General features: G+C 44.7%; 1 protein-coding gene across 7 annotated transcripts in view; it reads left to right on the top strand.

Annotated features, from left to right (window-relative positions):
• DYNC1I2 (dynein cytoplasmic 1 intermediate chain 2) overlaps positions 1 to 21,662 on the top strand; it is an 83,284-nt gene extending 61,622 nt beyond the window's left edge. For all 7 annotated transcript variants that reach the window (XM_053266104.1, XM_053266081.1, XM_053266123.1 and 4 more), the window contains 8 exons: positions 350 to 475; positions 1,181 to 1,327; positions 2,624 to 2,737; positions 3,390 to 3,523; positions 5,315 to 5,459; positions 11,127 to 11,267; positions 13,200 to 13,325; positions 20,917 to 21,662. In XM_053266104.1, the coding sequence (XP_053122079.1) occupies positions 350 to 475; positions 1,181 to 1,327; positions 2,624 to 2,737; positions 3,390 to 3,523; positions 5,315 to 5,459; positions 11,127 to 11,267; positions 13,200 to 13,325; positions 20,917 to 21,030 (1,047 nt within the window). In that variant the 3' untranslated portion in view covers positions 21,031 to 21,662. The remainder of the gene's footprint in view (positions 1 to 349; positions 476 to 1,180; positions 1,328 to 2,623; positions 2,738 to 3,389; positions 3,524 to 5,314; positions 5,460 to 11,126; positions 11,268 to 13,199; positions 13,326 to 20,916) is intronic.
• Positions 21,663 to 25,829: the final 4,167 nt, after the last annotated feature.

A 25,829-nucleotide genomic window follows, 5' to 3' on the forward strand; every position in this document is an offset into this window, starting at 1 on the left:
TCTTTAGCAAATACACTTTTTTCTCATTTACCTGTTGTAATAGGTCACAATTGTATAAATTGAATGCACAGCACCTAATTTTGTGGATAGAAAGAATAGAATATCCACAAGGCATCATAAAGAAACAACAGTCTACACTGTAAAACTGATGTATCCTGCGTGTACCAAAGCACAACACCAAAATCTTTTTGTATTGTTAAATTTTGAAGTTGCTAGTATAGGTGTATCTGTCAAATATTTTCTGACCCTTACAAATTAGTATTATTCTTAATTCATCTGAATGTTTATAGGTTGTCTGAAACATAGGGTAGTTTTACTGTTTTAATGTTCCATTTCTTTTTATGTCTAGTACCCAGAGTTGTTGGTAGCCTCCTATAACAATAATGAAGATGCCCCTCATGAGCCTGATGGAGTGGCTCTTGTGTGGAATATGAAATACAAAAAAACAACTCCAGAATATGTCTTTCACTGCCAGGTATGATGTGAGTTCCTGTCTTGCCAGGGTAAGGATTTTATGTTGATGGATGTGGACAAGCGCCGCCTTCTACTTGTCAATGTAATGACTTCATTGGGCAGGCATGAACTTTAAACTGCATGTGTTTGCAAACACATGTTGACAGCTGAATAACCCATTCATCTTTTTTAAAGGTTTGTATGTGGCAGCCTTTCTAACATTATTATTAAGTATGCATACAATTCTGTATTTCTTCTGGTGCATAAAAATGAATTCGTGGGGGGTGGAGGTAGGTCAGTTTTTCAGGAATTGTGATTAAACATGTACATCCAGACCTTAGACCTCTGAATAAAATGCACATGGCCTGAGGATTTAAAGCCGGTTAAGTTGAAACACATGTTTTAAGCAGAAAACAGATGTAGTTATAAAACAGATTAGTTGGAAGTAAAAATGTACAACTCCAGTTATCTCAAGCTGAAATACAAGCATTTTTTGTAAGAAGTTACAATTCTGAAAGTACATTTAGCCCTATTAAAACTATATAATGTGATATGCTAACATTCTATGGTTAAAATGGTTTCACTAGCCATTCAAATATGCATTTATTTGCCCAAATCGGTTTGTTGATTGATTCAGTCCTTAATGTCACTTTGAAAGCAAAACACTTCTATTGGGTAGTCATACTGAAATAACGTTTACATTCTCTTTCCCCCCCTTCCCTTGCAGTCAGCGGTGATGTCTGCTACTTTTGCAAAATTTCATCCAAATTTGGTGGTTGGTGGCACATATTCAGGACAGATTGTACTGTGGGATAACCGCAGCAATAAGCGAACCCCAGTTCAGAGAACTCCCCTTTCAGCTGCTGCTCATACGGTAAGGGCTGGAGTAACATCCATAAAAAGTACTTGCTTATTTACAATTTAACCCATTCATTTCTTAATATAGAACAATGTATATACAAGGCAAATAGCAATAGTTTTTCAATTTTCTAATTCAATGCTTCTGCAAGAAACTGAACTTCCTTATAAATGCTCTGTGCTTAACAATTTTTTTATGGCAGGCCATCTTTCTACATCTACCTTTTTCTCTGTGTCTGTCTCTATTTTCTTGTATAAGCCTGGCATTTTTATTTTTTTAAGTGGTTCAGATCCTGTTCTAGCCACCTTTTCTACCTTGAAGATAGGTCACCACTTCATATTGTTAAGTCTTGAAGTATTCCCACTCACTCATTCATGTTATGAAGAGGAGAGCTGGTCCTGTGGTAGCAAGCATGACTTGTCCCCTTAGCTAAGCAGGGTCTGCCCTGGTTGCATATAAATGGGAGACTTGATGTGTGAGCACTGTAAGATATTCCCCTCAGGGGATGGAGGCACTCTGGGAAGAGTACAAGGTTCCAAGTTCCCTCCCTGGCATCTTCAAGATAGGGCTGAGAGAGATTCGTGCCTGCAACCTTGGAGAAGCTGCTGCCAGTCTGTGTGGACAATGCTGAGCTAGATGGACCAAGGGTCTGACTCAGTATATGGCAGCTTCCTATATTCCTATGTATTTCCTCTGGCTTTCAAGTACTCTGCATTATCCATATTGGAGTGGGGATCGTACCTGCAATAATTCACGTGTCCACACATTCCTATTCAGGCATACATTTATTTTGTTGATGAAGTATCAGGCTCTGGCATGCATACAAGTTGCTAACTATACTTCCAGCACACAGTTTCCTTGGCCAAGCAGCTGTATCAGCTATGCTTTGTGCTTCATTGGCAAAACTTTACTCTTAAAGCCTTTATTTAATCCATTTTTCTAACTCATTCAATTTTGTCTCACTTAACAAGTGTTCCTGTCATAACCATTCTTCTCCTGCACCTTGATGTGTGACATACTTGATAGACTACCCCTTTGCATCACTTGTACCAGCACTGCCTTCTGTATTTGAGACAAGTTTGGGGTACTACAGGGGAGCTAGGCAGCCTACATCTAGACCTCACACCCTGCCAGATTTCTTCTGCTTCCTAGTTGGGGACCACATGCTCTTTTCTGGGAAGCCTTATGTGTTCAGATACTTTGTGTGCTTCATCGTTAACTGGAATGGTAATTTTAAAAACATATTGGCCTTTGCATGAAGTCTCTACTCTGAGGAACTTTGTTAATCTATGTTGCCCACTTTTACATTAGCATCCTGTGTACTGTGTGAATGTGGTTGGGACACAGAATGCCCACAACCTTATCAGCATCTCAACAGATGGAAAGATCTGCTCATGGAGTCTGGACATGCTTTCTCAGCCACAGGTAAATATCAAAATGCTCTTTATTACTTTAATGCTATCTGTCTTTTCAAACATGCAAAGGCCTGAATGTTCAAATGTAGAAATAATATCACAGTAAATTTGACAGTTGTACTAATTTAAAATTTTCTCGGCTCAATATTTGTTTGTGTAGTTTAAAACTTTTGTGTTCAAGCCCCAAGTATTCAAAAATGCTTCTCTGAATGAGGGAGCCAATGAGGTGTAATTTATAGTGTTGGAGTAGGGACACCTAGGTTCAAATGCTTATTCATTGATTAAGCTTACTGGGTGTCTAGCGCTCTGCCTAACTATTCCTGCAGGATGCTTGTGAGAACAACATCCATGTATCTGTCTGGGGAAAGTGTGGGATACAAATATGATAAGTAATCTAAGTATAGGTAGTCTTGTGGAAAAAGCATTATCTGTAGGTCAGTATAAGTCAGATGTATTGTCTAGGACATTCTGAGGGGGGGAAACCTATGTTGTCCTTATAGTTCATATATGTTTACTTTATAAAGTGTTTTTAACTTGAGAAGATAGAGCGATAAGAATGTGTTTATTTGAATATTAGTACCAAAATCTTTCTTGTTCCTTGGCAAAAAGTTAAGTTAGCAAGCTGGGGGGAGAAATTGATATTTGGTATTTTTTCTCCCCAGGATAGCATGGAGCTAGTTCATAAGCAATCCAAGGCTGTAGCTGTCACTTGTATGTCTTTCCCTGTTGGAGATGTCAACAACTTTGTCGTTGGAAGTGAAGAAGGCTCTGTGTACACAGCATGTCGGCATGGCAGGTGAACAAAAACAGGGATTCCACTTTTAAAGCAGGAAATCCCGCCACCACTACCCCCAACCACTCCAGCTTTTTTGTAAGAGAATGCAGCTTTGTGTGTTTTGCTCTCTAACTGCTTGGCAGTGTTATGTGAGTAACTGTACTTAAAATATATACGTACACACTATTAAGAGTGTTCATTCAAGTTCCCCAAAACTCATATTGACATCAATATTTCCCTTCTTCTGGGTAAGAATACCTTTTGAATTTTGGAGGATGAAGATTAACCATCGTTCTGGTCATTTGAATTGTGGCAGAACATTCAAAACTCTTGCTTCTCTAGATAATTGAACCGTAGCATCACGCATCAATCTTAAATTGGGCAGCATGTCTCCTGCTGTTCAATCTGTTTCGAAATTGTCTGGCTGTATCTTATCAATTGCTTTCTTAAATGAAATTGAGGCCCAGGTTTCAGCTCATACACACAGCAACCCTTGCTCTACAGCATTTTGGTTTAAAACTAACCAAAATTGGTGGTTCTTCCATTTAATCAGTATTTGATACTATTGGGAATGGGAATGCCTTCTTCCTATTTTCAGAATGAGAATTTTTTTCAGGATCATCATATACATAACTCTGGAAGCTTCATGCCTATTGGAGGGCAACATCTTAATTTTTGCAAGCCGAATATTTAATTTGTACTTGAGAAAAAAGTGAAATTAATCAGGTCATATAACACTATTTTTATCTTTTGTGTCATTTTTCTGTACAAGATTTATGTATCTTAAAGATGAAGCTTTATTAACATCCAGCTTGCATGAGCTTCATTGACCTCTTGTGCTGTATTTCTTCTTTGTTTGAACAGATTTTAGTAAATGGTGGGCAGCAACCAGATTAATGCTGTCCTCACGTTTAAAATGTTTTGTCCACACAAGGCAGGGACATAGCTATAATTGAATGGGAGGGGGGAGCCTCTCTGGGCCCCTGAGGGAGTGGGCCCACTGGTTACATGACAGCTTGCTCTTCACTCCCCCTCTGCACCTCCCCCAACTTACTGGCATGCTGTTGGCTCGTGATTGGAAGACTTATCTCCGCTTCAAAAAAGACAAGCCCTCTCCTGGCGCCCACAGAGCCCTATGGTTTTCTTTGGTAGAACACAGGAGGGGTTTACCATTGCCTCCACCCATGCAGTAGGAGATTATGCCTTTCAGCATCTTCCTATATCACTGTCGCCCGATGTAGTACCAGCGGGGATTCAAACCAGCAACCTTCTGCTTGTTAGGCAAGCATTTCCCTGCTGCGCCACTTAAGGTGACTATGTAGTAGAAATACATGTTAAAATATACAAGTTAAATATATATATTTCTGAGCCAGGGGAAGTGCGCGTGCGTGTGTGTGTGTGTGTGTGTGTGTGTGTGTGTGCATGCTTGAGAAGAATAAGAGAAAATGTGTGCAGATAATTTATTTTTCATTATGTCCTTACACTTCTGTAACAGGGGGGAGCAGAGGAAAAAGTGGGGCAGGGGGCCCATCTTCACTTTCGTTGCAGGACCTACTCCAACCTTGCTACAGCCCTGGCAGGAGGAGTTATTTCTGTTAGTCCCAGCTCTCTGAAAATATCTTGCTGAGGGATTCTCATGGGCATATTTCTGGGGCATATTGGGCAGCAGAGGAGAAGGGGGGTGTCGGAGAAATTATCCCTACCCCTCTGCATGAGCAAAAATAATGTGAGGGCAGAGTTAGTTTGGCTGCTGCCTTCTTGAGTTGGTATTTTGTATTCATTTCATCTTCATTATATGTGTGTTTAAAACAGCAAAGCTGGAATCAGTGAAATGTTTGAAGGTCATCAAGGACCAATCACAGGTATCCATTGCCATGCAGCTGTTGGACCTGTTGATTTTTCTCATCTTTTTGTCACTTCTTCTTTTGACTGGACTGTCAAGCTTTGGACAACTAAGGTATCTAAATGTCTGGTGCTTTGTTTTCTCAGTACGGTGTTAACTACAGTGAAATTTTTGGCCTATCTTGAAAGTTTGTTAATGAAAGCCATCTTGTAGAAATAGTAAAATAGAGCCAAATTTGATCCCTCTTCTGTCATTAATAGGGATGTGCACTGAAACTCTTCGGTGCCATTCCAAGGGCGGTGAGGGGTCTTGTAGGAGGCAAGCAGGTCCTACCTGCCCATCCTCTAAGCCCCCGCCGCAGCACTGTTCAACTGGGAATACCTCAGTGCAAGTGGCAGCTTGTGCTGCTTTCCCCTCTTAAAATGTTGTGCTGCGGCGACGGGATGCTTCCCTGGCCCCGCAAATGGCGCCAACACATATGCCAGCACCATTTATGTGCCAACTCTGCAAGAGGGATGCTGGGGAAGCATCCTGTCACCACAGCATGGCGTTTTAAAGGGGAAAGCAGCACAAGCTGCCACTTACACAGAGGTATGTCCAGTTGAACGGCACCATGGCGGGGTGGCAGGGGCTGGGAGGACAGGCAGGTAGGACCTGCCCTACGTTCCTCTTATGCCCTGTGTTCCTCTTAAGGGAGCCCTGCGCTGAAGCGTTTCGGCACCTTTCTGAAGAGGCAAACATTTTGGGGCCCATTCCTAGTCATTAACATTAACCTTGGTATGAGGACATCAGGTTTTAGCATCACTGCTATAATACATAGTTGAAATATGGCAGTGAAGCGGCCCCTGTGTGTAATATGTAGACCTCAAAATGCTTTTACTCATTTATCTTCTTCCTTTTTAAACTGGGCTAAGATGATCCATGTTAATATGGATCTCTCTATTCTCTCCCACAACAGCTAGTGGTTTTGCATAGCCCTGCTGCATTTAAACGTTTTTGATCTTCATTTAGTATTGTGATTAAAACAAAATTACTGTGCTCCTTGTATATTGGCTTTGTTGCCATATATATTTCAATTTCATAAGTGCACTTATTGATAAAATTAGAGATTATGAATTGATTGAAGTCACATTTAAGAATTGTGCTCTTTCTGAAGCAAACAGGTGTTTGCTATCTTTGCGGGAAGCCTGTGTTGCTTAGAAGTGGTTTCAGTCCACTTCTCACCAACCTTAATGGCATGGCCAACGTAGTTAATTATGAAAAGATCCAAGTGCTGAAAATCATGTTCTGAGCTGTGCAGTTTGTTTTATTTGCCTAGTGACTTCTGAACCATTAGGATGCACACTACAGTGTCATTTCCAAGAGTATCTGCAGGCATGGAGACTAGACAGTTCTTTAAAATTGAGATATTGGTGGTTTGATTTAAAACATTTGCCCCAGGATATCTTGATGAAGAAAGCTGCTTTTCTAATAGTATGGGCAGCACTTGCATAACAAGGAAAAATTATTGTGAGGCCTGTTGTGATTCTATATTCAAAATCAATTATTGTTGCTACTATATGTTTATACTCTTCCAGTTATCTATATAATTAATTATCTTAGCCGGTGCATGTCCAGGATTTGGCGGCAGAACTCTTGCAACCATGCTGTGAGAGTTCCAGCGGAGTGAGGAGGAGAGGGGGAAGAAAGTGCAGGCGGTGGCCAGCCGGCCTGTGGGGGGAGTGGGGAGAGAAAAGTGGCGGCGGACGGGTGGGAGAAAAAAACGGCGGTGGTGGGGCCCTACTTGGCCACCCGCCGAGGTTCTGTGGGTGGGGGGAGGAATATTTTTTAATTAATTTAGTTAATTAATTAAAAAATTTATACCGTCCTTCCAAAAGGCTCAGGGCGGTTTACATTAAAACACCATTAAAATCAGTTAATAATTAAAACAAAAATTATAAAGCATAAAACGATTAACAATTAAAAACATTGTAAAATAGCAATTAAATAATCAGAACAATTTAAAAACAAGTTTTAAAAAGCTGAGAAAGCATGGTTGAAGAGATGTGTTTTTAGGTGTTTTTTAAAAATTGCCAGAGATGGGGAGGATCGTATCCCAGTAGGGAGCGCATTCTACAATCTCGGGGCAGCAGCCGAGAAGGCCCGTCTCTGTGTAGCCACCAAACGAGTTGGTGGCAACTGGAGACGGACCTCCTCAAGTGACCTCAATGGGCAGTGGGGCTCATAACGAAGAAGACGCTCTCTTAAAAACCCAGGGCCTAAGCCGTTTAGGGCCTTATAAGTTATAACTAGCACTTTGTATTTTGCCCAGAAACCTATTGGCAGCCAGTGTAGCTCCATCAACAGAGGAGTAATGTGGTCTCTATGAGATGACCCAGAGACCAACCTGGCTGCCGCATTCTGAACCAACTGAAGTTTCTAGACTATGTACAAAGGCAGCCCCACGTAGAGCGCATTACAGAAGTCAAGTCTGGAGGTTACCAACAAATGTACCACTGTTTTGAGGTCATTGATCTCAAGAAACGGGCACAGCTGGCGTATCAACCGGAGCTGATAGAAAGCACCCCTGGCCACTGCCTCAACCTGAGAAACCAAGGAGAGACGTTGATCCAGAAGTACTACCAGACTGTGAACCTGTTCCTTTTGGGGAAGTGTGACCCCGTCTAGAACAGGTAGATCAAAATCGTCTCTAGAGTTCTGACCCCGCACAATAAGTACCTCCGTCTTATCTGGATTCAGCTTCAGTTTATTCTCCCTCATCCAGCCCATTACTGCTTCCAGGCAGGCATTTAGGGAGGATATGCCAACTCCTGAAGAAGTTGACATGGAGAAGTAGATCTGGGTGTCATCAGCATACTGGTAACACCCAGCTCCAAATCCCCTGATGATCTCTCCCAGCAGTTTCATGTAGATATTAAAAAGCATTGGAGAAAGTACGGAGCCTTGAGGGACACCGTACTTAAGCTCAGATTTTGAAGAGCAACAATCTCCAATCGACACCATCTGGAATCTGTCCGAGAGGTAGGAGCGGAACCACTGTACAACAGTGCCTCCCACCCCCAACCCCCTCAGACGTTCCAGAAGGATACTATGGTCCATAGTATCGAAAGCCACCGAGCGATCCAAGAGGACCAACAGAGTCACACTTCCTCTGTCAATTGGAGATCATCCATCAGGCCGACCAAGGCAGTCTCCACCCCATAGCCCGCCCGAAAACCAGTTTGAAATGGGTCTAGATAATCAGTTTCCTCCAAGACCACCTGGAGCTGAGAGGCCACCACCCTCACAATTACCTTGCCCAGCCATGGGAGATTGGAAACAGGCCTATAATTGCTCAACTCTGAGGGATCTAATGTAGGCTTCTTTAAAAGAGGTCTAATAATTGTCTTCTTAAGACAAGGAGGTATCCTGTCATCCCTCAGAGAAGCATTTATGATTTCTACCAGGTCGCCTACAACAGCCTCCCTGCTAGATAGAACAAGCCATGTTGGACAAGGGTCAAGGGAACAAGTGGTAGGCCTCACCGATCCAAGCAGCTTGTCCACATCCTCAGGAGTCACAAACTGAAATTGATTCAGTCAAATCGTATAAGAGGAGTTGTCAGACACCTCCAGTTCAGACCTCAAATTAATTGTGGGGTCTCCATCTAAGTCGGCCCAAATCCGACAGATTTTATCTGTGAAAAATTCATTAAACACACCACAGCGGGTAACCGATGCTTCCAAATTATGGTTCAAGGGAGAGGGGGCAGATACTAGTACCCTCACAATCCTGAACAACTCCGCTGGATGTGAACTCGCAGAGGCAATACGGGGAGAAAAGAACTGCTTCTTTGTTGCACGTATCTCCTGAGCATAGATCTTTAAATGTGCTCCATGTCGTAATCTGTTGGATTCGAGTCGAGTTTTTCTCCATTTGCACTCCAGTCGCCTACCTTGCCGCTTCAGCCCCCGTCGATCTTCTGTATACCAAGGGGCCAATTTTGAAGCAGGTCAGAGGGGACGCTTAGGAGCAATTGTGTCTACAGCCCTGGTGAGCAAGTTGTTCCAATTCTCAACCAGGGCATCAACAGGAATCACCAGCAGAGCCAACATTAAATTCCTCCAAGGCTTCTTGGAATCCTTCCAGATCCAGTAACCTCTTCGGGCGGACCATTATAATAGGCCCCTCGCCCCTGCGAAGGTGGAAAGCGGTTGTAAGTCCAACCTTAACCAGATGGTGGTCCGTCCATGACAATGGGGAGATCGTAGGAGTCCCCACCCACGGAACACCACCCTGATCAGAGTAAAAGACCAAATCAAGTGTGTGACCTGCAATATGCGTCGATCCAGAGACTGCTTGGGATAGGCCCATAGTTGTCATGGCCGCTATGAACTCCTGAGCTGCCCCGGGCAAATTGGTCCCGAAATGAACATTGAAGTCCCCCAGCGCCAAAAGTCTGTGAGACTCCAACACAAGTTCCGCAACCAAGTCCGAGAGCTCAGTAAGGGATTCCATTGGGCAGCGAGGCAATCGGTACACTAACAGAAGTCCCAATCTATCCCTGGTCCCCAAACTCAAGTACACACATTCAATATGCTCCGATACCCTAACAGAGACCCTGGTAAGGGAGATGTTATCCTTATAGACCACAGCCACTCCACCTCTCCACCCACGTCCCCTCGCCTGCTCCTCTGCAGAATATCCTGGAGGGAGAAGCTCGGACCAAACTGGGCCACTAGCCTCTCCCAACCAAGTCTCGGTAATACACACCAGGTCAGCCCCTTCATCCATGATCAAATCATGGATGAGTTCTGATTTTTTATTTTTATTTTTGGACCGACCTGGCATTGCAGAGGAGCAAGGTAAGGTTATGTGGGATGTTGGCAGTGCTCCCCGTGGTCAATGAGCTGGCAGGACAGCCGGAAAGGAAGACATCTATTAGGTTTCTGACTACCCTTCCCCTGGAACAGTCTGCTGACCTGCCAGCGTTACTTCTTCTATTCCCCACCACCACAGGAATAGCTGCCCCACATTCAACGAAGGCACTCCCTGCCTCCCCATCTCCAGACAAACACACACACATTGCAACTTCAACCAACCTCAGCACAACCTAAAACTGATTAAACAGAAGCCCCACTATTGAATGCCTCCCTCTATACAAATAGTTGGACAGAGTGTCCAGCCCTCGCCCTCGTTTCTCCCCCAAAGGGGCGACCCCCTTTGGTGTCACCCCTTCGGTGGCGACCTCGCCGATGGCAGGCCCGCCGCCACTGGCAGTCTTCCTATATAGGCTGAGCAGCAAGCTCAGCAGGTGGAACCAGGAAAAACTGCCCAGTCACCCTTACAGCCCCAGTCCTGCAAAGCCTCTCCGCAAGCAGTCCTGGGGGGAGGCAGATGGCAACCAGGGAGGGCAGAAGAGAAGAGGTAGCCAGGCAGGCACCCCAGCCTCACACCCTGGGGAAGATGGTATCCTCTTCTCTTCCTCTCCAACAGGCTTCTGGGGGCTGTGGCCACTGGCAGTCTTCCTATATAGGCTGAGCAGCAAGCTCAGCAGGTGGAACCAGGAAAAACTGCCCAGTCACCCTGGGAGGGGAGGAGGGCTGGAGAGCGTGGGGCCAGAGGGAGGGGGAAGAGAGGAAAGACGGGGCAGGAGGAAGAGGGAGGGGAAAACAGCCGGCGCACAGATGCTCTGTGCGGGGGTCGGCTAGTCTTAAATGTTTTGAGAATCATGAAATATATCTCCGTCCTTCCTTATTCAAGTGTGTTTGTGTGTTTGTGCGTGTGTGGTTTTTTTCCCAGAACAACAAGCCTTTATACTCATTTGAAGACAACTCTGACTATGTTTATGATGTGATGTGGTCACCCACCCACCCTGCCCTCTTTGCTTGTGTGGATGGAATGGGAAGGCTCGACCTATGGAATCTCAACAATGATACTGAGGTAAGGCAGGGTTTTGTTCAGGATTTCAAATCTAGCAAGAGTGATTTAACTGCCTTAAAAGAAGATATGCTGTATTTATTTAAAGAGTACAGGTGTATTACATTCCTTGCATCCTCACCCAGTGTATCCCAAAGAGCAACTCTTAAGACCAGTGTACACAGAGTCTTTTACTATCATACACAGCTCAGTGTTCAACTAACCCATGGTCTTAAAGCAAAGTCAGGGATTATTGTAAAGAGCAAGAAATGAAATGGCACCATACACCATTTGCACTTCTCAATATGCTTGCTCTCTCCTTTGTCCGTTCTTGGATTCCTTTGCCCTGGTGTCTTATATCTGAGATCAGCTAATTTTAAATAGGTCTAGGTCTCTGCCTCCTGAGTGCTTTTTGATCACAAACACAGCTCATCATACCACCATAAAAAGGAGATATTTGGCATTTTATGTTACTGCGGGACAAATCTGCAGTTTGATTTGCTAGTATTGTTCCTACACCAAAATAACAGTGCAAGCAATGTGCTGAGCACTGTATAAAATCAAGAAATGACACGGTCAATGAAATGCTACATAATGTTTAGTAGTACTTTTGTGCAGAAAATCAGTGTCTTGTTATTACATATGATGTGCTTATGTTGATTACTACTGCCACTGTAATGAAGTATTGTAAAGAATTTTGTAGCATTCTAACTGAAAAGATCATATAATGATTTAATGTAATAAAGTAGTCTTTGTCAATGTATTTAAAGTTTGAAATATGCCAGTAATGTTACCAAAGTTGCACAGGAGTGATTGGCTAGGCGTTCCAGCTGTGCTTTTGGTTTAACTTGGGGAAACTAGCTCGATTAGAGTGCAGTTCTGTCATAGCATCAATTTAAGCAAGTCTGGTGTATTGGAAATAATGAGGAGACGTACTTAAGGTTTCAAAGCTTTATTTAGGGTAGAAATAGGGAGCTACAAAAGGCAAAAGAGTTTGGTTAGGAAATTCAATAATTTGGCTAGTGTTTTTAAAGGAGATTCTAATTATAGGTTTTCGATAATAAAGAGTCTGGAGAGTCCGGAGGGAGCTGAGAAAAGAGGCAAGGAGGCTCGGAGATGTTAGTATTACCTGTCCTTCCCAGGCGCATTTGTTGTATCAAGGGCAATCTGTGCCTTTCTCAGGAGTAGAGAGTGGGGTGTAGCGGAGAAGAGGAATGAGGGGCAGCTGCCGCAGCTCGCCTATATGAAAGTCCATTTTGGAGTAGAGTCCAAGGCCATGTGGCTCTCATAAGACAAAAATACAGTAAAACATGTCCTGAGGCAGTCAGTCAATCAAGCAGTCATGTCTCCCTGGAGGGTAGGAAGATTCTTGCAAACCAAAAGTATTCATTGTTAAAATGGGCTCGATCAGTGTAGGTGTGTCCTTTTGGATAAAGGCAAGTGCAAACTACGTGTATGGAGAAAGTGGCTTTCTGTTTGCCTCTTCTCTCGAAACAAAGACGTCCCAGGTGCAAAGGTACAAATCATTTTTGTTTACTGTGAGTACCTTCTCGCTTATCTTTGCTGGCTACTTCGTTAAACTGAGGGGAAATGGCCATGTTTGCTCACCCGACTGAGCATTCCAAGTGGTATCTCTTGTGTGGGGAGTATCTCACCCATAACAATTTCCTTTTGATGGGTCTACTAGTAGGCTTGCCTTCATAAAGGAGAGGTCTGCAATATCCTTTTAGAGTCTTTTGAACCTTTAACCGGGAGGCCTGTTGCCAAACTCTGCCTATACTAATGACCGGCTCATACCAAGCAGCTTGAGCTGTGTGGGGTGAAGGGTTCACTGCAGACTGTTAACCTACTTGCTAAATCATATAGAGGGGTGCATTGAAGTTGAGAAAATTCATATAAATCCTGAGGAAACTGGATTCAGGTTTTTTTTCTTCTTTCCCTTTTCTGCTGGTGCAGGTGCCAACAGCAAGCATTACAGTGGAAGGTAATCCTGCCCTTAATCGTGTACGATGGACAAATTCTGGACGTGAGATTGCTGTTGGAGATTCAGAAGGACAAATAGTAATTTATGATGTAGGAGAAGTGAGTAACTGTCTTTGAAGTTCTGAATTTTGTTTTAATTAAAATAAATTGTACCTTTTGCAAACCATGTTAAAATTTTCTTCCCTGCTTTTTAGAGGGTGTATGTGTTTATAGGCTAGGGCATGTGTGTCCTTGCTTGCAAAGGTGTGAATTCCTCGATTGGTTGCTTTCTTAGCATCTATATTCAAAGGAATTGTATTGGAGTGAAATGGTGGATGCAACACTATCAATAACTAGTTTTGCTGGAGAGCCACTCCAACAAAGCAGAATGGAAAAACTCCAACTCCTCCTCTGCCTCATTGTCCCAAATGCTCATCCACTCTCCCTTTTACACATTTTGCCTCTAATAAAGGGTTCTAATAATTCACAGGACACCTGCTATTCAAAGAACTTGGAGATCTGGATTGTGATCCATTGCACTCATAAGAGTGGGTTCTCCACCTGCGTAGGACCATTCGGGCAGAATTGACTAGCCCCTCAAAGTGTTTAGCCCCACCCCACACATGGTGCACTTGCTCAGTTTAGACGGGCTAGCATTTTCTCCTCAGTTCCTTTCTGACCGCCATTGTGTCAGCACCTTGTACAGTAAGCTCCTCGAACTGGAACAGTTTTATTCTGTGGAAAACAAAATTGAAATATGACCAATATAATATTATCCTCGGACCAGACTATTCTTTCTCTCGACATTTTAATTTCTTCATTCTAATGAACTATTTTTCTCGGACACAACTTCAGACTGTTTAACGGCTTACACTAAGAATGTACTCTCGCTCAGCAACTTGAGTATTCTCATCATCTTCTATATATTTCTCCTAGGTGTACCCATCGCTAATCCCATGTGTGGCAGCTCTCGCGAGAGTTCACGAGCAGCTGCCCATTAGCAATGGGGATGGGAGAAAATATGGATGCTAGCTCCAGTTAGTGGCCATCCGCCGGGAGCAGGCAGAATCAGGCCGGCCGGCCACTGGGAGTAGCAAGCAGGCTGATGGGTGGGCGGAGTTGGTGGGCCTGTTTTCTGTCCGGCCTACCAGGCAGGCGGGGAGAAGTGGGCTGCTCCTGCCACTGGCTGACTGGCGGGAGCAGCAGGTGGTGGTGGGCCCAGCCCGGCCATTGGGAGCAGCAGGTGGCGGGCAGGTGGGATGAGGTGGTGGGCCGGCTTTCTGAAGCCACCGTACCTTCGACATCCAGTACAGTATCGAGACTGACATCAAGCTTGGTGTCAGAGTCGGCATCAGAGTCTGCTATTGCACAGTCTAAAACCTCAACATGAATTGCTTTGACGTCTTCCACTGATACGTTTAAGGTGCCTAATCCGCCCTCTGCTTCAACCCATCGAAAAGGGCATGAGTCTCAACATTGGAGCTCCAATGCCGAAGGGGTGCCTCCTTCCAAGAAGCACCAGAAGAAGGGTGCCAAGACTGGATGTGATGAGACTAACCTTGCCTTGTGGGCTACGCTTTCAACTCTTCAGTTGGCCCCAATGTCTCCTCAATCCCGTCCATCGACACCGGAGATTGTAGAGCTAGATTTTTTAGTGTCCACAACATGACAGCCTGCTTCAATGTCCACAGTGACAACGCAGTTGATGCTGACCATGGTATCAACTGCTCGATGCCATGAATGTTCCCTGTCACATGCAGCGACGCCTGTGGAATTTCATTCTCCAGGCACTCTCCGTTCTGTGTCTTCCCCGATCTCTTTCAACATTGATACTGATGATGATCTGGAGGCCGGCTTGGGACCTGGTGCTGCCCAATGTCTCTTGAATATGTTGGATTCTACTGAAAGTACTCTATCAGCACCAACCTTTTATGGGTTTCTTAGCCAAGGTCTCAACACCGAGGAGGACAGAACATCGTTTTTGATACTGAGGACTGCAGGAACCTCACCATCTCGGGCTCATCTCTCTACTCATTTGACGCCTTTGGCTTTCCAAATGCAGACCTGCCCGCATCCATGGAAAGTCTGACTATAGGAACATATACTGAGTCAGACCATTGATCTGACTAACTCAGTATTGTCTACACAGACTGGCAGCGACTTCTCCAAGGTTCTAGGCAGGAATCTCTCTCAGTCCTATCTTGGAGAAGCCTGGGAGGGAACTTGAAAACTTCTGCTCTTCCCAGAGTGGCTCCACCACCTGAGGGGAATATCTTACAGTGCTCATACTTATAGTCTCCCATTCATATGCAACCAGGGTGGATCCTGCTTAGCTAAGGGGACAAGTCGTGCTTGCTACCACAAGACTAGCTCTTCTCCTCAATAGACTATGTTACCATGCAAGGCTTAGTTCATGGAGGCGGAGGAGGGGATGCTTCACAGGTACAGCTAAGCTCCCCCAGACTCCCATCTGATTACCAAGAATATAGACTCTGGGAGGCCCGACACCAATTCTCGGCCTATTGCCACTCAAGTAAGCCCTCCACCAGAATTGCTGAAGCCTGCTGCTACTATGGTCTCGATGTCGACCCAGTCACTCCACTGCCTACACTAACTGCCGCTGTGATTTTGACGTTGACACAGGTTATGCCACCAAGAAAAAATGATTCCTCAGTGCCGAGACCTCCTATTCAGCTAACCAGCATGTCTACTCAGACGCCTAAACCTTGAGGTTTAGGACGAAATGCCTAAACCTCATCCCAAAAGAGTCAACCCACCCAGACGGTGGCCTGTGAATGCCACTACATCTTCAACTCAAACAATCGTTAAGAAGACAGTTCTGTTCCTTCTGGGCCTCATACTGTAATCTTAACAGATGACTAAGATTCTGATTCCTCTTATACTGGCACGAGTTCCTCTGAACATCCTGATGACCCCCCAGTGCCAGGTGACAAAGTGTCTCCTAATAAGGAAATGCGTTCCTATCACAAACAGATCTGAGATGGCTTCTGCACTTGGTTTGGCGTTGAAGAAGCCAGGCTCAAGATGTGGATGACCCTATCTACAAGTTATTTAACTCAACGGCTCTCACTCAGCCAGTAAGATAAGATAGATCCCTGTCCCCAGAGGGCTCACAATCTAAAAAGAAACACAAGACAGACACCAGCAACAGTCACTGGAGGTACTGTGCTGGGGGTGGATAGGGCCAGTTACTCTCCGCTTGCTAAATAAAGAGAATCACCACATTAAAAGGTGCCTCTTTGCCAAGTTAGCAGAGGGGTATTCAGGAAGTAGATAATGACTTTCTACTAAAACACCCACCGCCAAATTCTGTTGTAGTGGATTGTGCTTTGTCTTCTATGGCCGGCAGGCAACATACCACACCAGGGGACAAAGAGATGAAAGTTGGATGTCCTAAGTCGAAAAATCTACCACCTGTCTGGCGATAAAAATTGCTAACAACACTGCTTGTTTTGCTAAATATGTTCACTCTCTCTGGGATGAGTTCTTTCAAGAAGAGGCTGACCTCTCACCAGAGGAGTTTCTAGCCAAGTTCAATGATATCCATTACAAAGTTACTCTCTTAACTAGACAACAACTGAACAATGCCAAACACCTGGCAGAAATTGCATCTCGGACATTGGTGACTGCTGTTGCTTTACAGAGGCATGCTTGGCTGCACTCTACCGCGCTTCAACCTGACATGAAAGATTGTTTAGAGAACCTGCCCTTTGACGGGAAGGGTCTCTTCTGTGAAACCATGGTCATCACCATGGAGTCCATTAAATAATCGAAATTTATAGCTAAAACCTTTTTGGCTCCTTCAGACCTGTAGCTCTAAATATCACCAGTATGGTAGGAGACAATACTCCTACAAACAGCCTGACAGGAGAGACTTCCGTAAACAATATCAGTGCTTTAATAGGAAGCCTTTTAACCAGAAATTTAGAGCCTCTCAAGGCACCCAACCAAAGACCACTGATTCGAGCAAGCAACATATTTGATCACAAGGCCAGTCCACTGAAATACCCTACTCCAGGTGTCAACATCATCAGCTTCTCTGCTACCTTCCACCCATGCTACCTCCAACATCAGGCTGGCAAGTCATGCCTTTGCATGGCGCAACGTAACATCAGACTGCTGGGTCCTTTACATAGCCCAGATGGGCTGTGCGATATAATTCACGACCCTACCATCGTTCAACAGGATCAAGTATATTCCTGCATCCCCTCTATTGATGGAAGAAGTTCAGACGCTCTTGGACAAAGGGGCGATATTGCCTTTTCAGTGGACGGATCAGTGGTGGGGGTTTTACTCTCGCTACTTACAGGTCCCAAAACAGGACGGAGGTCTATAGCTGATCATGGACCTACGGTGGCTGAACCACCATGTGGATGTGTGCAAGTTTCACATGATGATGTTGCAGAGCATCCTTCCTCTCCTCTACGCGGAGGAGTGGTTCATAACATTGGATCTACGAGATGTGTATTTCCACATCAGGATCCAGCACAATCACAGGCAGTACCACAGGTTAACAGTGGGCCACCAGATCTGTCAGTAGAACATTCTACCATTGGTCTGGTGACAGCATCCCATGTATTTACAAAATGTATGGCTGTGATCATAGCACACCTTCAAATGCAAGGTTTAGCAATTTTTGCATACCTTGATGACTGGCTCCTGGCAGGAAGGATGAAAAGTCAGTTAGCTTCACAAGTCTCAACAGTCCGAAGCTTACTGGAGGATCTCGGTGTCCAGGTCAACTGGTCAAAGTCCAAACTCCAGCCAGTAAAGCACATAGACTACATAGGGGCTATTCTCAGTGCGAAGGCAGACAGACGGCTCACGAGATACAGAAACTGCTGGGCCTGATAGCATCATGGAACTCCACTGTGCACTACACCAAACTTTGAATGAGACGACTACAGCTCTGGTTTCTGTCAGTTTTCCAGCCCAATGTAGACACTGCTCAAATGCTGCTGACGATTCCTTACCCGATACGGGTGTCACTCCAGTGGTAGACAAAAGAGGTCAGTCTCCTGGTGGGAGACAACCGTCTGTTTGGGTCATGATGGATGCTTCTTTGCAAGGCTGGGCAGCCCATTGCAGGGATCTTTGTGCACAAGGCCTGTGGTCTTCGATCCAGTGCCAAATGCACATCAACTTTTAAGAGCTCCTGGCAGTGTTCCAGGCACTCCAGTTCTTCCAACTGTCACTGATGGGAAAGGTGGTTCAAATCAGCCTAGACGATACTACGGTGATCGCTTATCTAAACCACCAGGGAGGGACGGTTTCCCGTTCCCTTTGCATGCTCAGCCTTCAGCTTTGGAACTGGGCCACAGCTCAACAAATGACTCTTCATTGTTATCCACATCAAAGGTATGGAAAATACCCTAGCAGATCATCTCAGCAGGTCACAACGTTTTCTGCAACATGAATGGGAGGTCAATCTGACATACCTTTTGACCTCTGTTTGGGACCTGGGGAACTCCAGAAATCAACTTGTTTGCAATGTCTGTGAACAAGGAAGAAATGCCCCCAATATTGCTTGAGGGCCAGTGTTGGCCGCAACTCCAAAGGGATTGCCTTCCAGTTCATCTGGAATTTGAATCAAAAATTCAAAAGTCTCAGTACATCTTTCCTCTTTGCCCTCTGTTGAACAGAGTTCTGTCGAAAATCCTTCAGAAGTCTGCAAATTATATATTGATTGCTCTCTGGTGGCCCTGACAGCCATGGTTTCAACAAGCACTCAGAGTGAGTGTCGCCACAGGCATCTGCCTCAACACAAAGATCTTCTGCTACAGGAGGACGGAAGTCATCCCGACCTGAGGACCATAAACTTGACTGCCTGGAGGATAAGCTTTTGAATGACCTCCTCAACAACAGAAAGAAATCTACACACCTCAATTACTATAGCAAGTGGAAGCAGTTCAGGCTGTATGCACAGTGGCACAGCTTTCTGCCTCACTCTGCAACATCTTGCAAAATCCTGCTGTAGCTCACTAGCCTTAAGTATTAGAAGTTGGCCAAGGTTTCCATTAAAGCTCATCTGGCTGCTATTTCTGCTCGTCATCCCGGATGGGATGGAATAACTGTTTTCTCGCATCCAGACTTAAGAGATTGCTAAAAAGCCTGAACAACCTCTACTCGCCTGTTCGACAGCCTACTGAACAATGGAGCCCCCACTTGTTCTCTCTGCTCTAACGAAGCCTCCTTTTGAGCCAAATGGCAATAGCCCTTCCTAAACCTGTGGCAGTAAAGACGGCCTTTCTGTTGGCCATAATGTCAACTCGGTTGGTCAATGAACTAAATGGCCTTCATGTTGACGTTCCCTATACTAAATTTCATGAGGACAAGGTAGTGCTTCGCCTAGACCCAGAGTTTAGACCTAAAGTGGTTACAGACTTTGATATAAACAATGACATTGTTTTACCTACCTCCTTCTGCAATCCCACGACAGCTCTGGAGCGTGCACTGCATTCCTTGGATGTGAGGCAGTTTACCAGGCCCTATAGGAAGACAAAGCGCCTTTTTGTTGGCTACAAAGGCAAGGTGAAAGTTTGCCAAATTTCCAGACAAATGTTGTTCCACTGGATTGTGGAATTCATTCTCTTGCCATACAAGAACCAGAAAGTAGAGCCCCCAAAGACTATACAGGCTCACTCTACAAGGGCTTAATGCTACTTCTGCGGCCCATATAACTGGCATCAAGCTCAGAGACATCTGTACCACAGCAACCTGGTCCTTTGAGCATGCCTTTCATCAAGCACTATGCCTTGGACCTTTGCTCTGCAGCTCAGGCCAATTTGGGGAGGGGTGTGCTGAAAAGGGTCTTAGCTTAGCATACTGCTCCCACCTCCAGACTGACAGCTCGTTAGTCACCCACTCTTATGAGTGCAATGGATCACGATCCAGATAAACTGGTTGCTCATCTATAACTATTGATCTGGAAGTGATCTGTTCCCCCCCCACCCTCGCTGCAGTATGCAAAGTACAAAATGTATGTTTACTAACTATGAAGTGCTGCTTACCTTGTCAAACTGTGAACTGGTTCCATACGATGGCTGAATCTAAATGTTGGTCTTTCAGGAACTGAGGAGAGAATGCTAGCCCGCCCAAACTGAGCAAGTGCACCACATGCAAGGGGCGGGGCTAAACGCTTTGAGGAGCTAGTCAATTCTGCCTGAATGGTCCTGCGCAGGCGCAGAACCCACTCTTATGACTACAATGGATCACTTTCAGAAACCTTGTGTGGTTTCCACTGGCCAGCTATTTGACTTTTTGCCCTTTTTGAGAACTTTGAAATAGACCCAGTGGTCTTAAAATAATCCCATCACTACTTGTAAAATATAAATTGATTTCATGGTGACATGAGTAGGGAATGTGTGTGTATGTGGGTAGGATAGGCCATTCACATATTTTCATGAACTGATTTTAAAAAATGCAGACAAGACAAGAACAAATCATCAATTATGCTGGTGGTATATTTATTTAAATGTTTTGTCTGTGTTTTTCCAAGGCGTAATATTTTGGCCTGTCTGCTAGTTTTGGCTTAGAGAGTGTTTTGTCCGCCATAAACTCAAATGTTTATGGTTAAAGAGCTGGATCTGGTGGTTTTTTTTACATCCAGTCCCCTAAAACGTGGTGAGGCAGTGAGTTTGAACATTCAATATGCATTCACTAATGCTCCTTTATAACTTTTGATCCACAGCAAATTGCTGTTCCCCGAAATGATGAATGGACACGTTTTGGTCGAACGTTGGCAGAAATCAATGCAAACAGAGCTGATGCCGAAGAGGAAGCAGCAACCCGGATTCCTTCTTAAGTCTTTCAAATGAGATCTAATAGTGAATTGCCATGGGTTAGGGAGGGCTTCAGAGTAGTAGCATGTGTTAGTCTGCAACAGAACTTGAAAGTAAAATGGAAGATACTATGGATTTGACAAGAGTACAAGGATTGCTGGATCTTGCACAGTTGCTTTTTAATTGCTAAATGACAGACACACACTTAATCTGATCAGTGTAACTTATTACTTACCTGACTTGGCAAGGAATAAATGCTACTGGGACACTAACCACATTGTATATTTAAAGTTACATGGATTATCCAGTTTGCAATGGCAAATAACTATTTCTAAAAAATTAAGTTATATAACTTTCTAAATAAGAGCCTTTGTTAATTAAACTGACAGGCTATGCTGCGAACATCAGTCTTTGAGTGGGGAAAAGCTATGGTTATAGTACTCTCTGCATAGAGTTATGCATGCACTTATTAATTCCATTTATACAATAGGCCATAGTAGTTGGTCATGAATAAATAAAAATCTGTAAAACCTTTTTTATTTCGCAATGGAAACTTTCTAAAAAAGCTACTCAGTACTTGGGATTTTTTGTTAAATCTGTGCAGTATAGGTAAGAATCCTCTATAAATAAACATTACATAACCTTTTTCTCACGAGCACTGGTCTGAGAACTCATTCTTTTTTTTGCTTTCCAATAGAAGATGTTGCTAATACAAGGGGGGCGGGGCGGGTGCTCATGTAAAATACTTGATACTAGCTTAACCTGCGTAGAGCATCTGCATGCTAGTACTTTTACTCCCCTCACCCCCTGCCACAGGCCCCCTCACTTCAGAGATCTCTCCACCCTCACCTGAGCTGCACTCCTGCTGCTCCTCCTCCATCTGGTTGCTTCCATCCCCCTCACCCCTCTTGGTTGTGGCTGCAGTGTTGCTGGCGTCTGTTGGCCAGGCTGCAGCCCCCTATCCCCAGAGACCTCCTCACCTGAGCCTCACTCCTGCTCCTCCCCACAGCAGCAGTTGATTGGGCCCTTCCTTGCTGCTGCCATGGCTGCTTGTTACCCTCAGGCCACTGACAGGACCGGGCCCATCCCTTGCCAATGGCCTCAGTAGCACCAAACAACAGCAGTGGTTGACCGGGCACTTCATTGCTGCCAATAGGTGCCATGGCTGCTCGTTCCCCTCAGGCTGCTGACAGGCTCAGGCCCATCCCTCACCCTTCCTTCTTTCTCTCTCTCTCTCTTCCACTTACTTTTCTCCTCTGTCTTTCTTCTCCCCTTCTCTATCTCTCCCTCCCTCCCTCCCTTCCTGAGTTAACAGATCTTGTTTCCTCATCTAATTCACACAATGGCAGCCTCCTTCTGAAGGGGCTCTTTCCTCCCTCACAACTCCTCTCTTTGCAGATCCCTGCCCACTATCCTGTCTATCTATCTATATCTATATATGCTCCTCTCCTCTACAATCAAGGACATATTCCGGTCAGTAACAGTTGCATTCCAACTGTCCTTAACCATCACAGGCTCCTCCTCCCTATCTGCATATGGAATCTTCACTGCCCAATCACCATGGTGCTGCTCTCACAGACTCCTCCTCCCTCTCACAAGAGCTGCCACACATGGGATTAGCCACGGTTACACCTTAGAGAATTATATAGATGGATAGATAGATACCTGATATAACTTAAATCTGTCTAAAATTGAGTAGAATGTGGACATAAGGCAATTCTGTTTTCTGAAATGCTGTGTACAAATTTTTAATTCGTATTAATTTTACACACTTTGAGACACAGCATTTCCTTGAGCTTTGCATGGGCAATTCACAACTACTGTCTGGTCTGTGTTCAGGGTCCTAGTATATGGGGCAACATGTTTTGTGATGTCCCACCATTTCGGATTATGTGAAACCATTACTGTCCCATACCTATAAGCAGCCCCTTATGAAAGTGTGTAGGGGAAGCTGATTCACCTGCCTTTAGTTCACCTGCCTTCCAGATGCACAGGGTAAGAACCACCAACCTTTGCCATGCAGCCAGCAAGGAATCGACAAGCTGCATCCTGAATGGCGGGAAGGGGAAGAGCCACTTGAATGGCAAGAAGAGGGCAGTTGAGCAGAGATTAGCACCAACTGTCCTTGCTGGGACAGTTCCCATGTAGCTGTTCCCAACCCAAGTCAACTGTGGATAGAAGGCACAGCCAGAATCACACATCTGACTCCTCTGCTTTGCACAAGATGTAAGCTGCCTGAGGGCTCTAACAGAGACCGAGGAGTGGAATTTCTGGCTTCCTGCAGACATTTAAGCTAGGTAGCAGTTTGTTACTTTCCATGCTTGTTTTGTTTACTTTTGTTATTAAACTGCTGTGACTTGCTGGCTTTTGAGCTTAGCAAAGGCTAAGTCCTGACAGGGGAAGCCCCAACATGTTGCCTGACCCCACATAATACTGCAGGTGCTCATCTCTAGGTGTTAAACCATGCCTTGGGTTTAACTGCCCCTACAACAATGTATAAAGTTTTTGGTAATAGTAGGCTGCTGCAGGTTTTTAGGTCAATTTATCTAAATGATGCATTTGTACTGGCGTGTGTGTGGGCTGTCCTTCCTCTTGTGTTGCATTCTTTTAAGTGCAGCATTTCCCTTGTCCGTGTCCACTTTTATGTATGGATTTATTTATTGAATTAGTAGGATAGTTGTATAGCAATGCTTGATTTAGATCTTTCTTGTTGCTACACCTTATATTTGCATTTTACAGTGATTCATAATTGCCCACAGGCTTTCACAGACAGATATAAGCTTTACATGATTCTATACCCTACCTTTCAAAACAATTCTCTGGGTTGTATCCAAGAAAACTTTAAGCATCGTTGCTATAAATAAGACAAGCTAGTTACATCTTAAATTCATTAGTTTCAGTCGTGCTTACTCTTGAGTTTCTAACTCAAAGAAAGTAGGAACTCCAGTCCTCTGTGTCCAGTTAGATTTCTTAAATTGACTTCCACAGATTAAAAACATGAATTAAAGATTAAACATAGAGAGCTGCTATATATACCAAACTTGTGCTGTATGGCTACATGAGGCTTGAGACACATGTAGTACTTGGCAGTGTAGAGAATTCTGACTTCATTTATGTTAAGGTATGTTTTATTTAGGTCACCTTAAGTGGCACAGTGGGGAAATGCTTAACTAACAAGCAGAAGGTACTATATCGGGCAGCAGCGATATAGGAAGATGCTGAAAGGCATCATCTCATACTGCGTGGGAGGAGGCAATGGTAAATCTCTCCTGTATTCTACCAAAAGAAAATGACAGGGTTCTGTGGGCACCAGGAGTCGAAATCAACTCGAAGGCACACTTTATGTTTTACTTAGTATGTAGGTGGAGACCCATATAGAGGAGGTCGGCACTCCTGTTTCCTTCCCCTGCTCTCATCTCCCCACTCCGCCTTTGTCCACATGTCATATTTGGTAGGTTCTTCTACAAGCAGCCTAAACTGAATTGATCAGTGAGACCGTGGATTTTTCCAGGAAGGATGTCTGAACTGAGGCTGAGGGCATTATATTAGCAATGAAAGGAGAGCAGCGTCTTCCTTTTGCTTCTGCAGCAATTGGGGCTGGGTTAGTAGGCTGAGAGAAAGCTTCAGCAAAGGTAGGCATTAAGAGAAAAGGAGCCCTGCTGCATCAGACCAAAGGCCCATCTAGTCCAACATCCTGTTTCCTGCGTTGGTTGATTCTGGGAACTGCAAGCAGGGCTTGAAGGCATCAGCTATTTCCCGCTACTTCCGTCAAATGATCTTCAGAGGCATGCTGCCTCTGAGGCTAGATATGCCACATCGTGTACTGTTACTTTCTTTAGAAGCTTAGAAAGAGATTGCTTTGAGCTGCTGTTTTTAAATAGTGTCCCTGCAGTTTGTCTTAATTTTAAAGAAGGGAAGTGTGCAGAGGAGGCTTCTGATTGCCCATTCAGGAGTCCAAAACTGTCGGGGATGGTTGAGGCAGCAAGCGCCTCTGTGGGAGGTGGGGAAAGTCCCAACTATGACTGACATCGAGCAAGCACCCAAAGGGAGGAGCTATTACAAAATCTTCACTCTCTATTAGTTGAGTGAGTGGCCTGACTGAAATGGGGTGAAGAACACAATCTCCGGTGTGTAAGTACCAAGACTGAAGTGATGAAGAAACATTATGTCAGAGACATTCCTAGCTTAGAGTCAGTATTAGGTGGTAGATGTAACTTGGTTTTCTTTTTAATCCTTGAATTCCCTGTCCCTGTTTAGTGTCCAATAAACAAGGTTTTAATTGTTAAATTAAGTTTGCTTGTGTTGTCTCGGTGCTCTGAGAAATTCTCTCTCACTTGCCTACTACTCATATGCATTATTATTATTATACACGCACATATTTTCTTTAGTAATCGGGGTGGCAGGATAGCTCCCTGCAAAAGGCTTTTAGAAGGGAGGGGGGAAAGGCTTTTTAGAAGCCTTTTGCGTGTGCGGCGTGCGCACGTGCAAAAGGCTTCTTAAAGCCTTTTGCAGCAAAGTGGAGGAAGGGGCGGCAGGGAGGTATCCTGCCGCCCCAATTACTAAAGAAAATACGTGCGCCGGGGGCGGTGGGAGGGGTAAGTAAACCCTCCCCCGCCCTTAAAGGAACCCCCCCACCCCAGTGCAGCTCCGCAGTTCCATGCACACCCCTAAAAATGGCTCCGATTGAGGATTCTATTGGTGTACCAAGCACCCTGTTACCCAATGGAGTCCCTAACTGAGCTGACGGAGCTAGTTGCTGGGTTGGTGTTGGAGTCACCCAGGCTTTTGGTGTTGGGTGACTTCAATATTCATTTTGGGGCTG

The sequence above is a fragment of the Hemicordylus capensis genome, chromosome 1 (assembly GCF_027244095.1).
Source record: "Hemicordylus capensis ecotype Gifberg chromosome 1, rHemCap1.1.pri, whole genome shotgun sequence".
Taxonomy (NCBI): Eukaryota; Metazoa; Chordata; class Lepidosauria; order Squamata; family Cordylidae; genus Hemicordylus; species Hemicordylus capensis.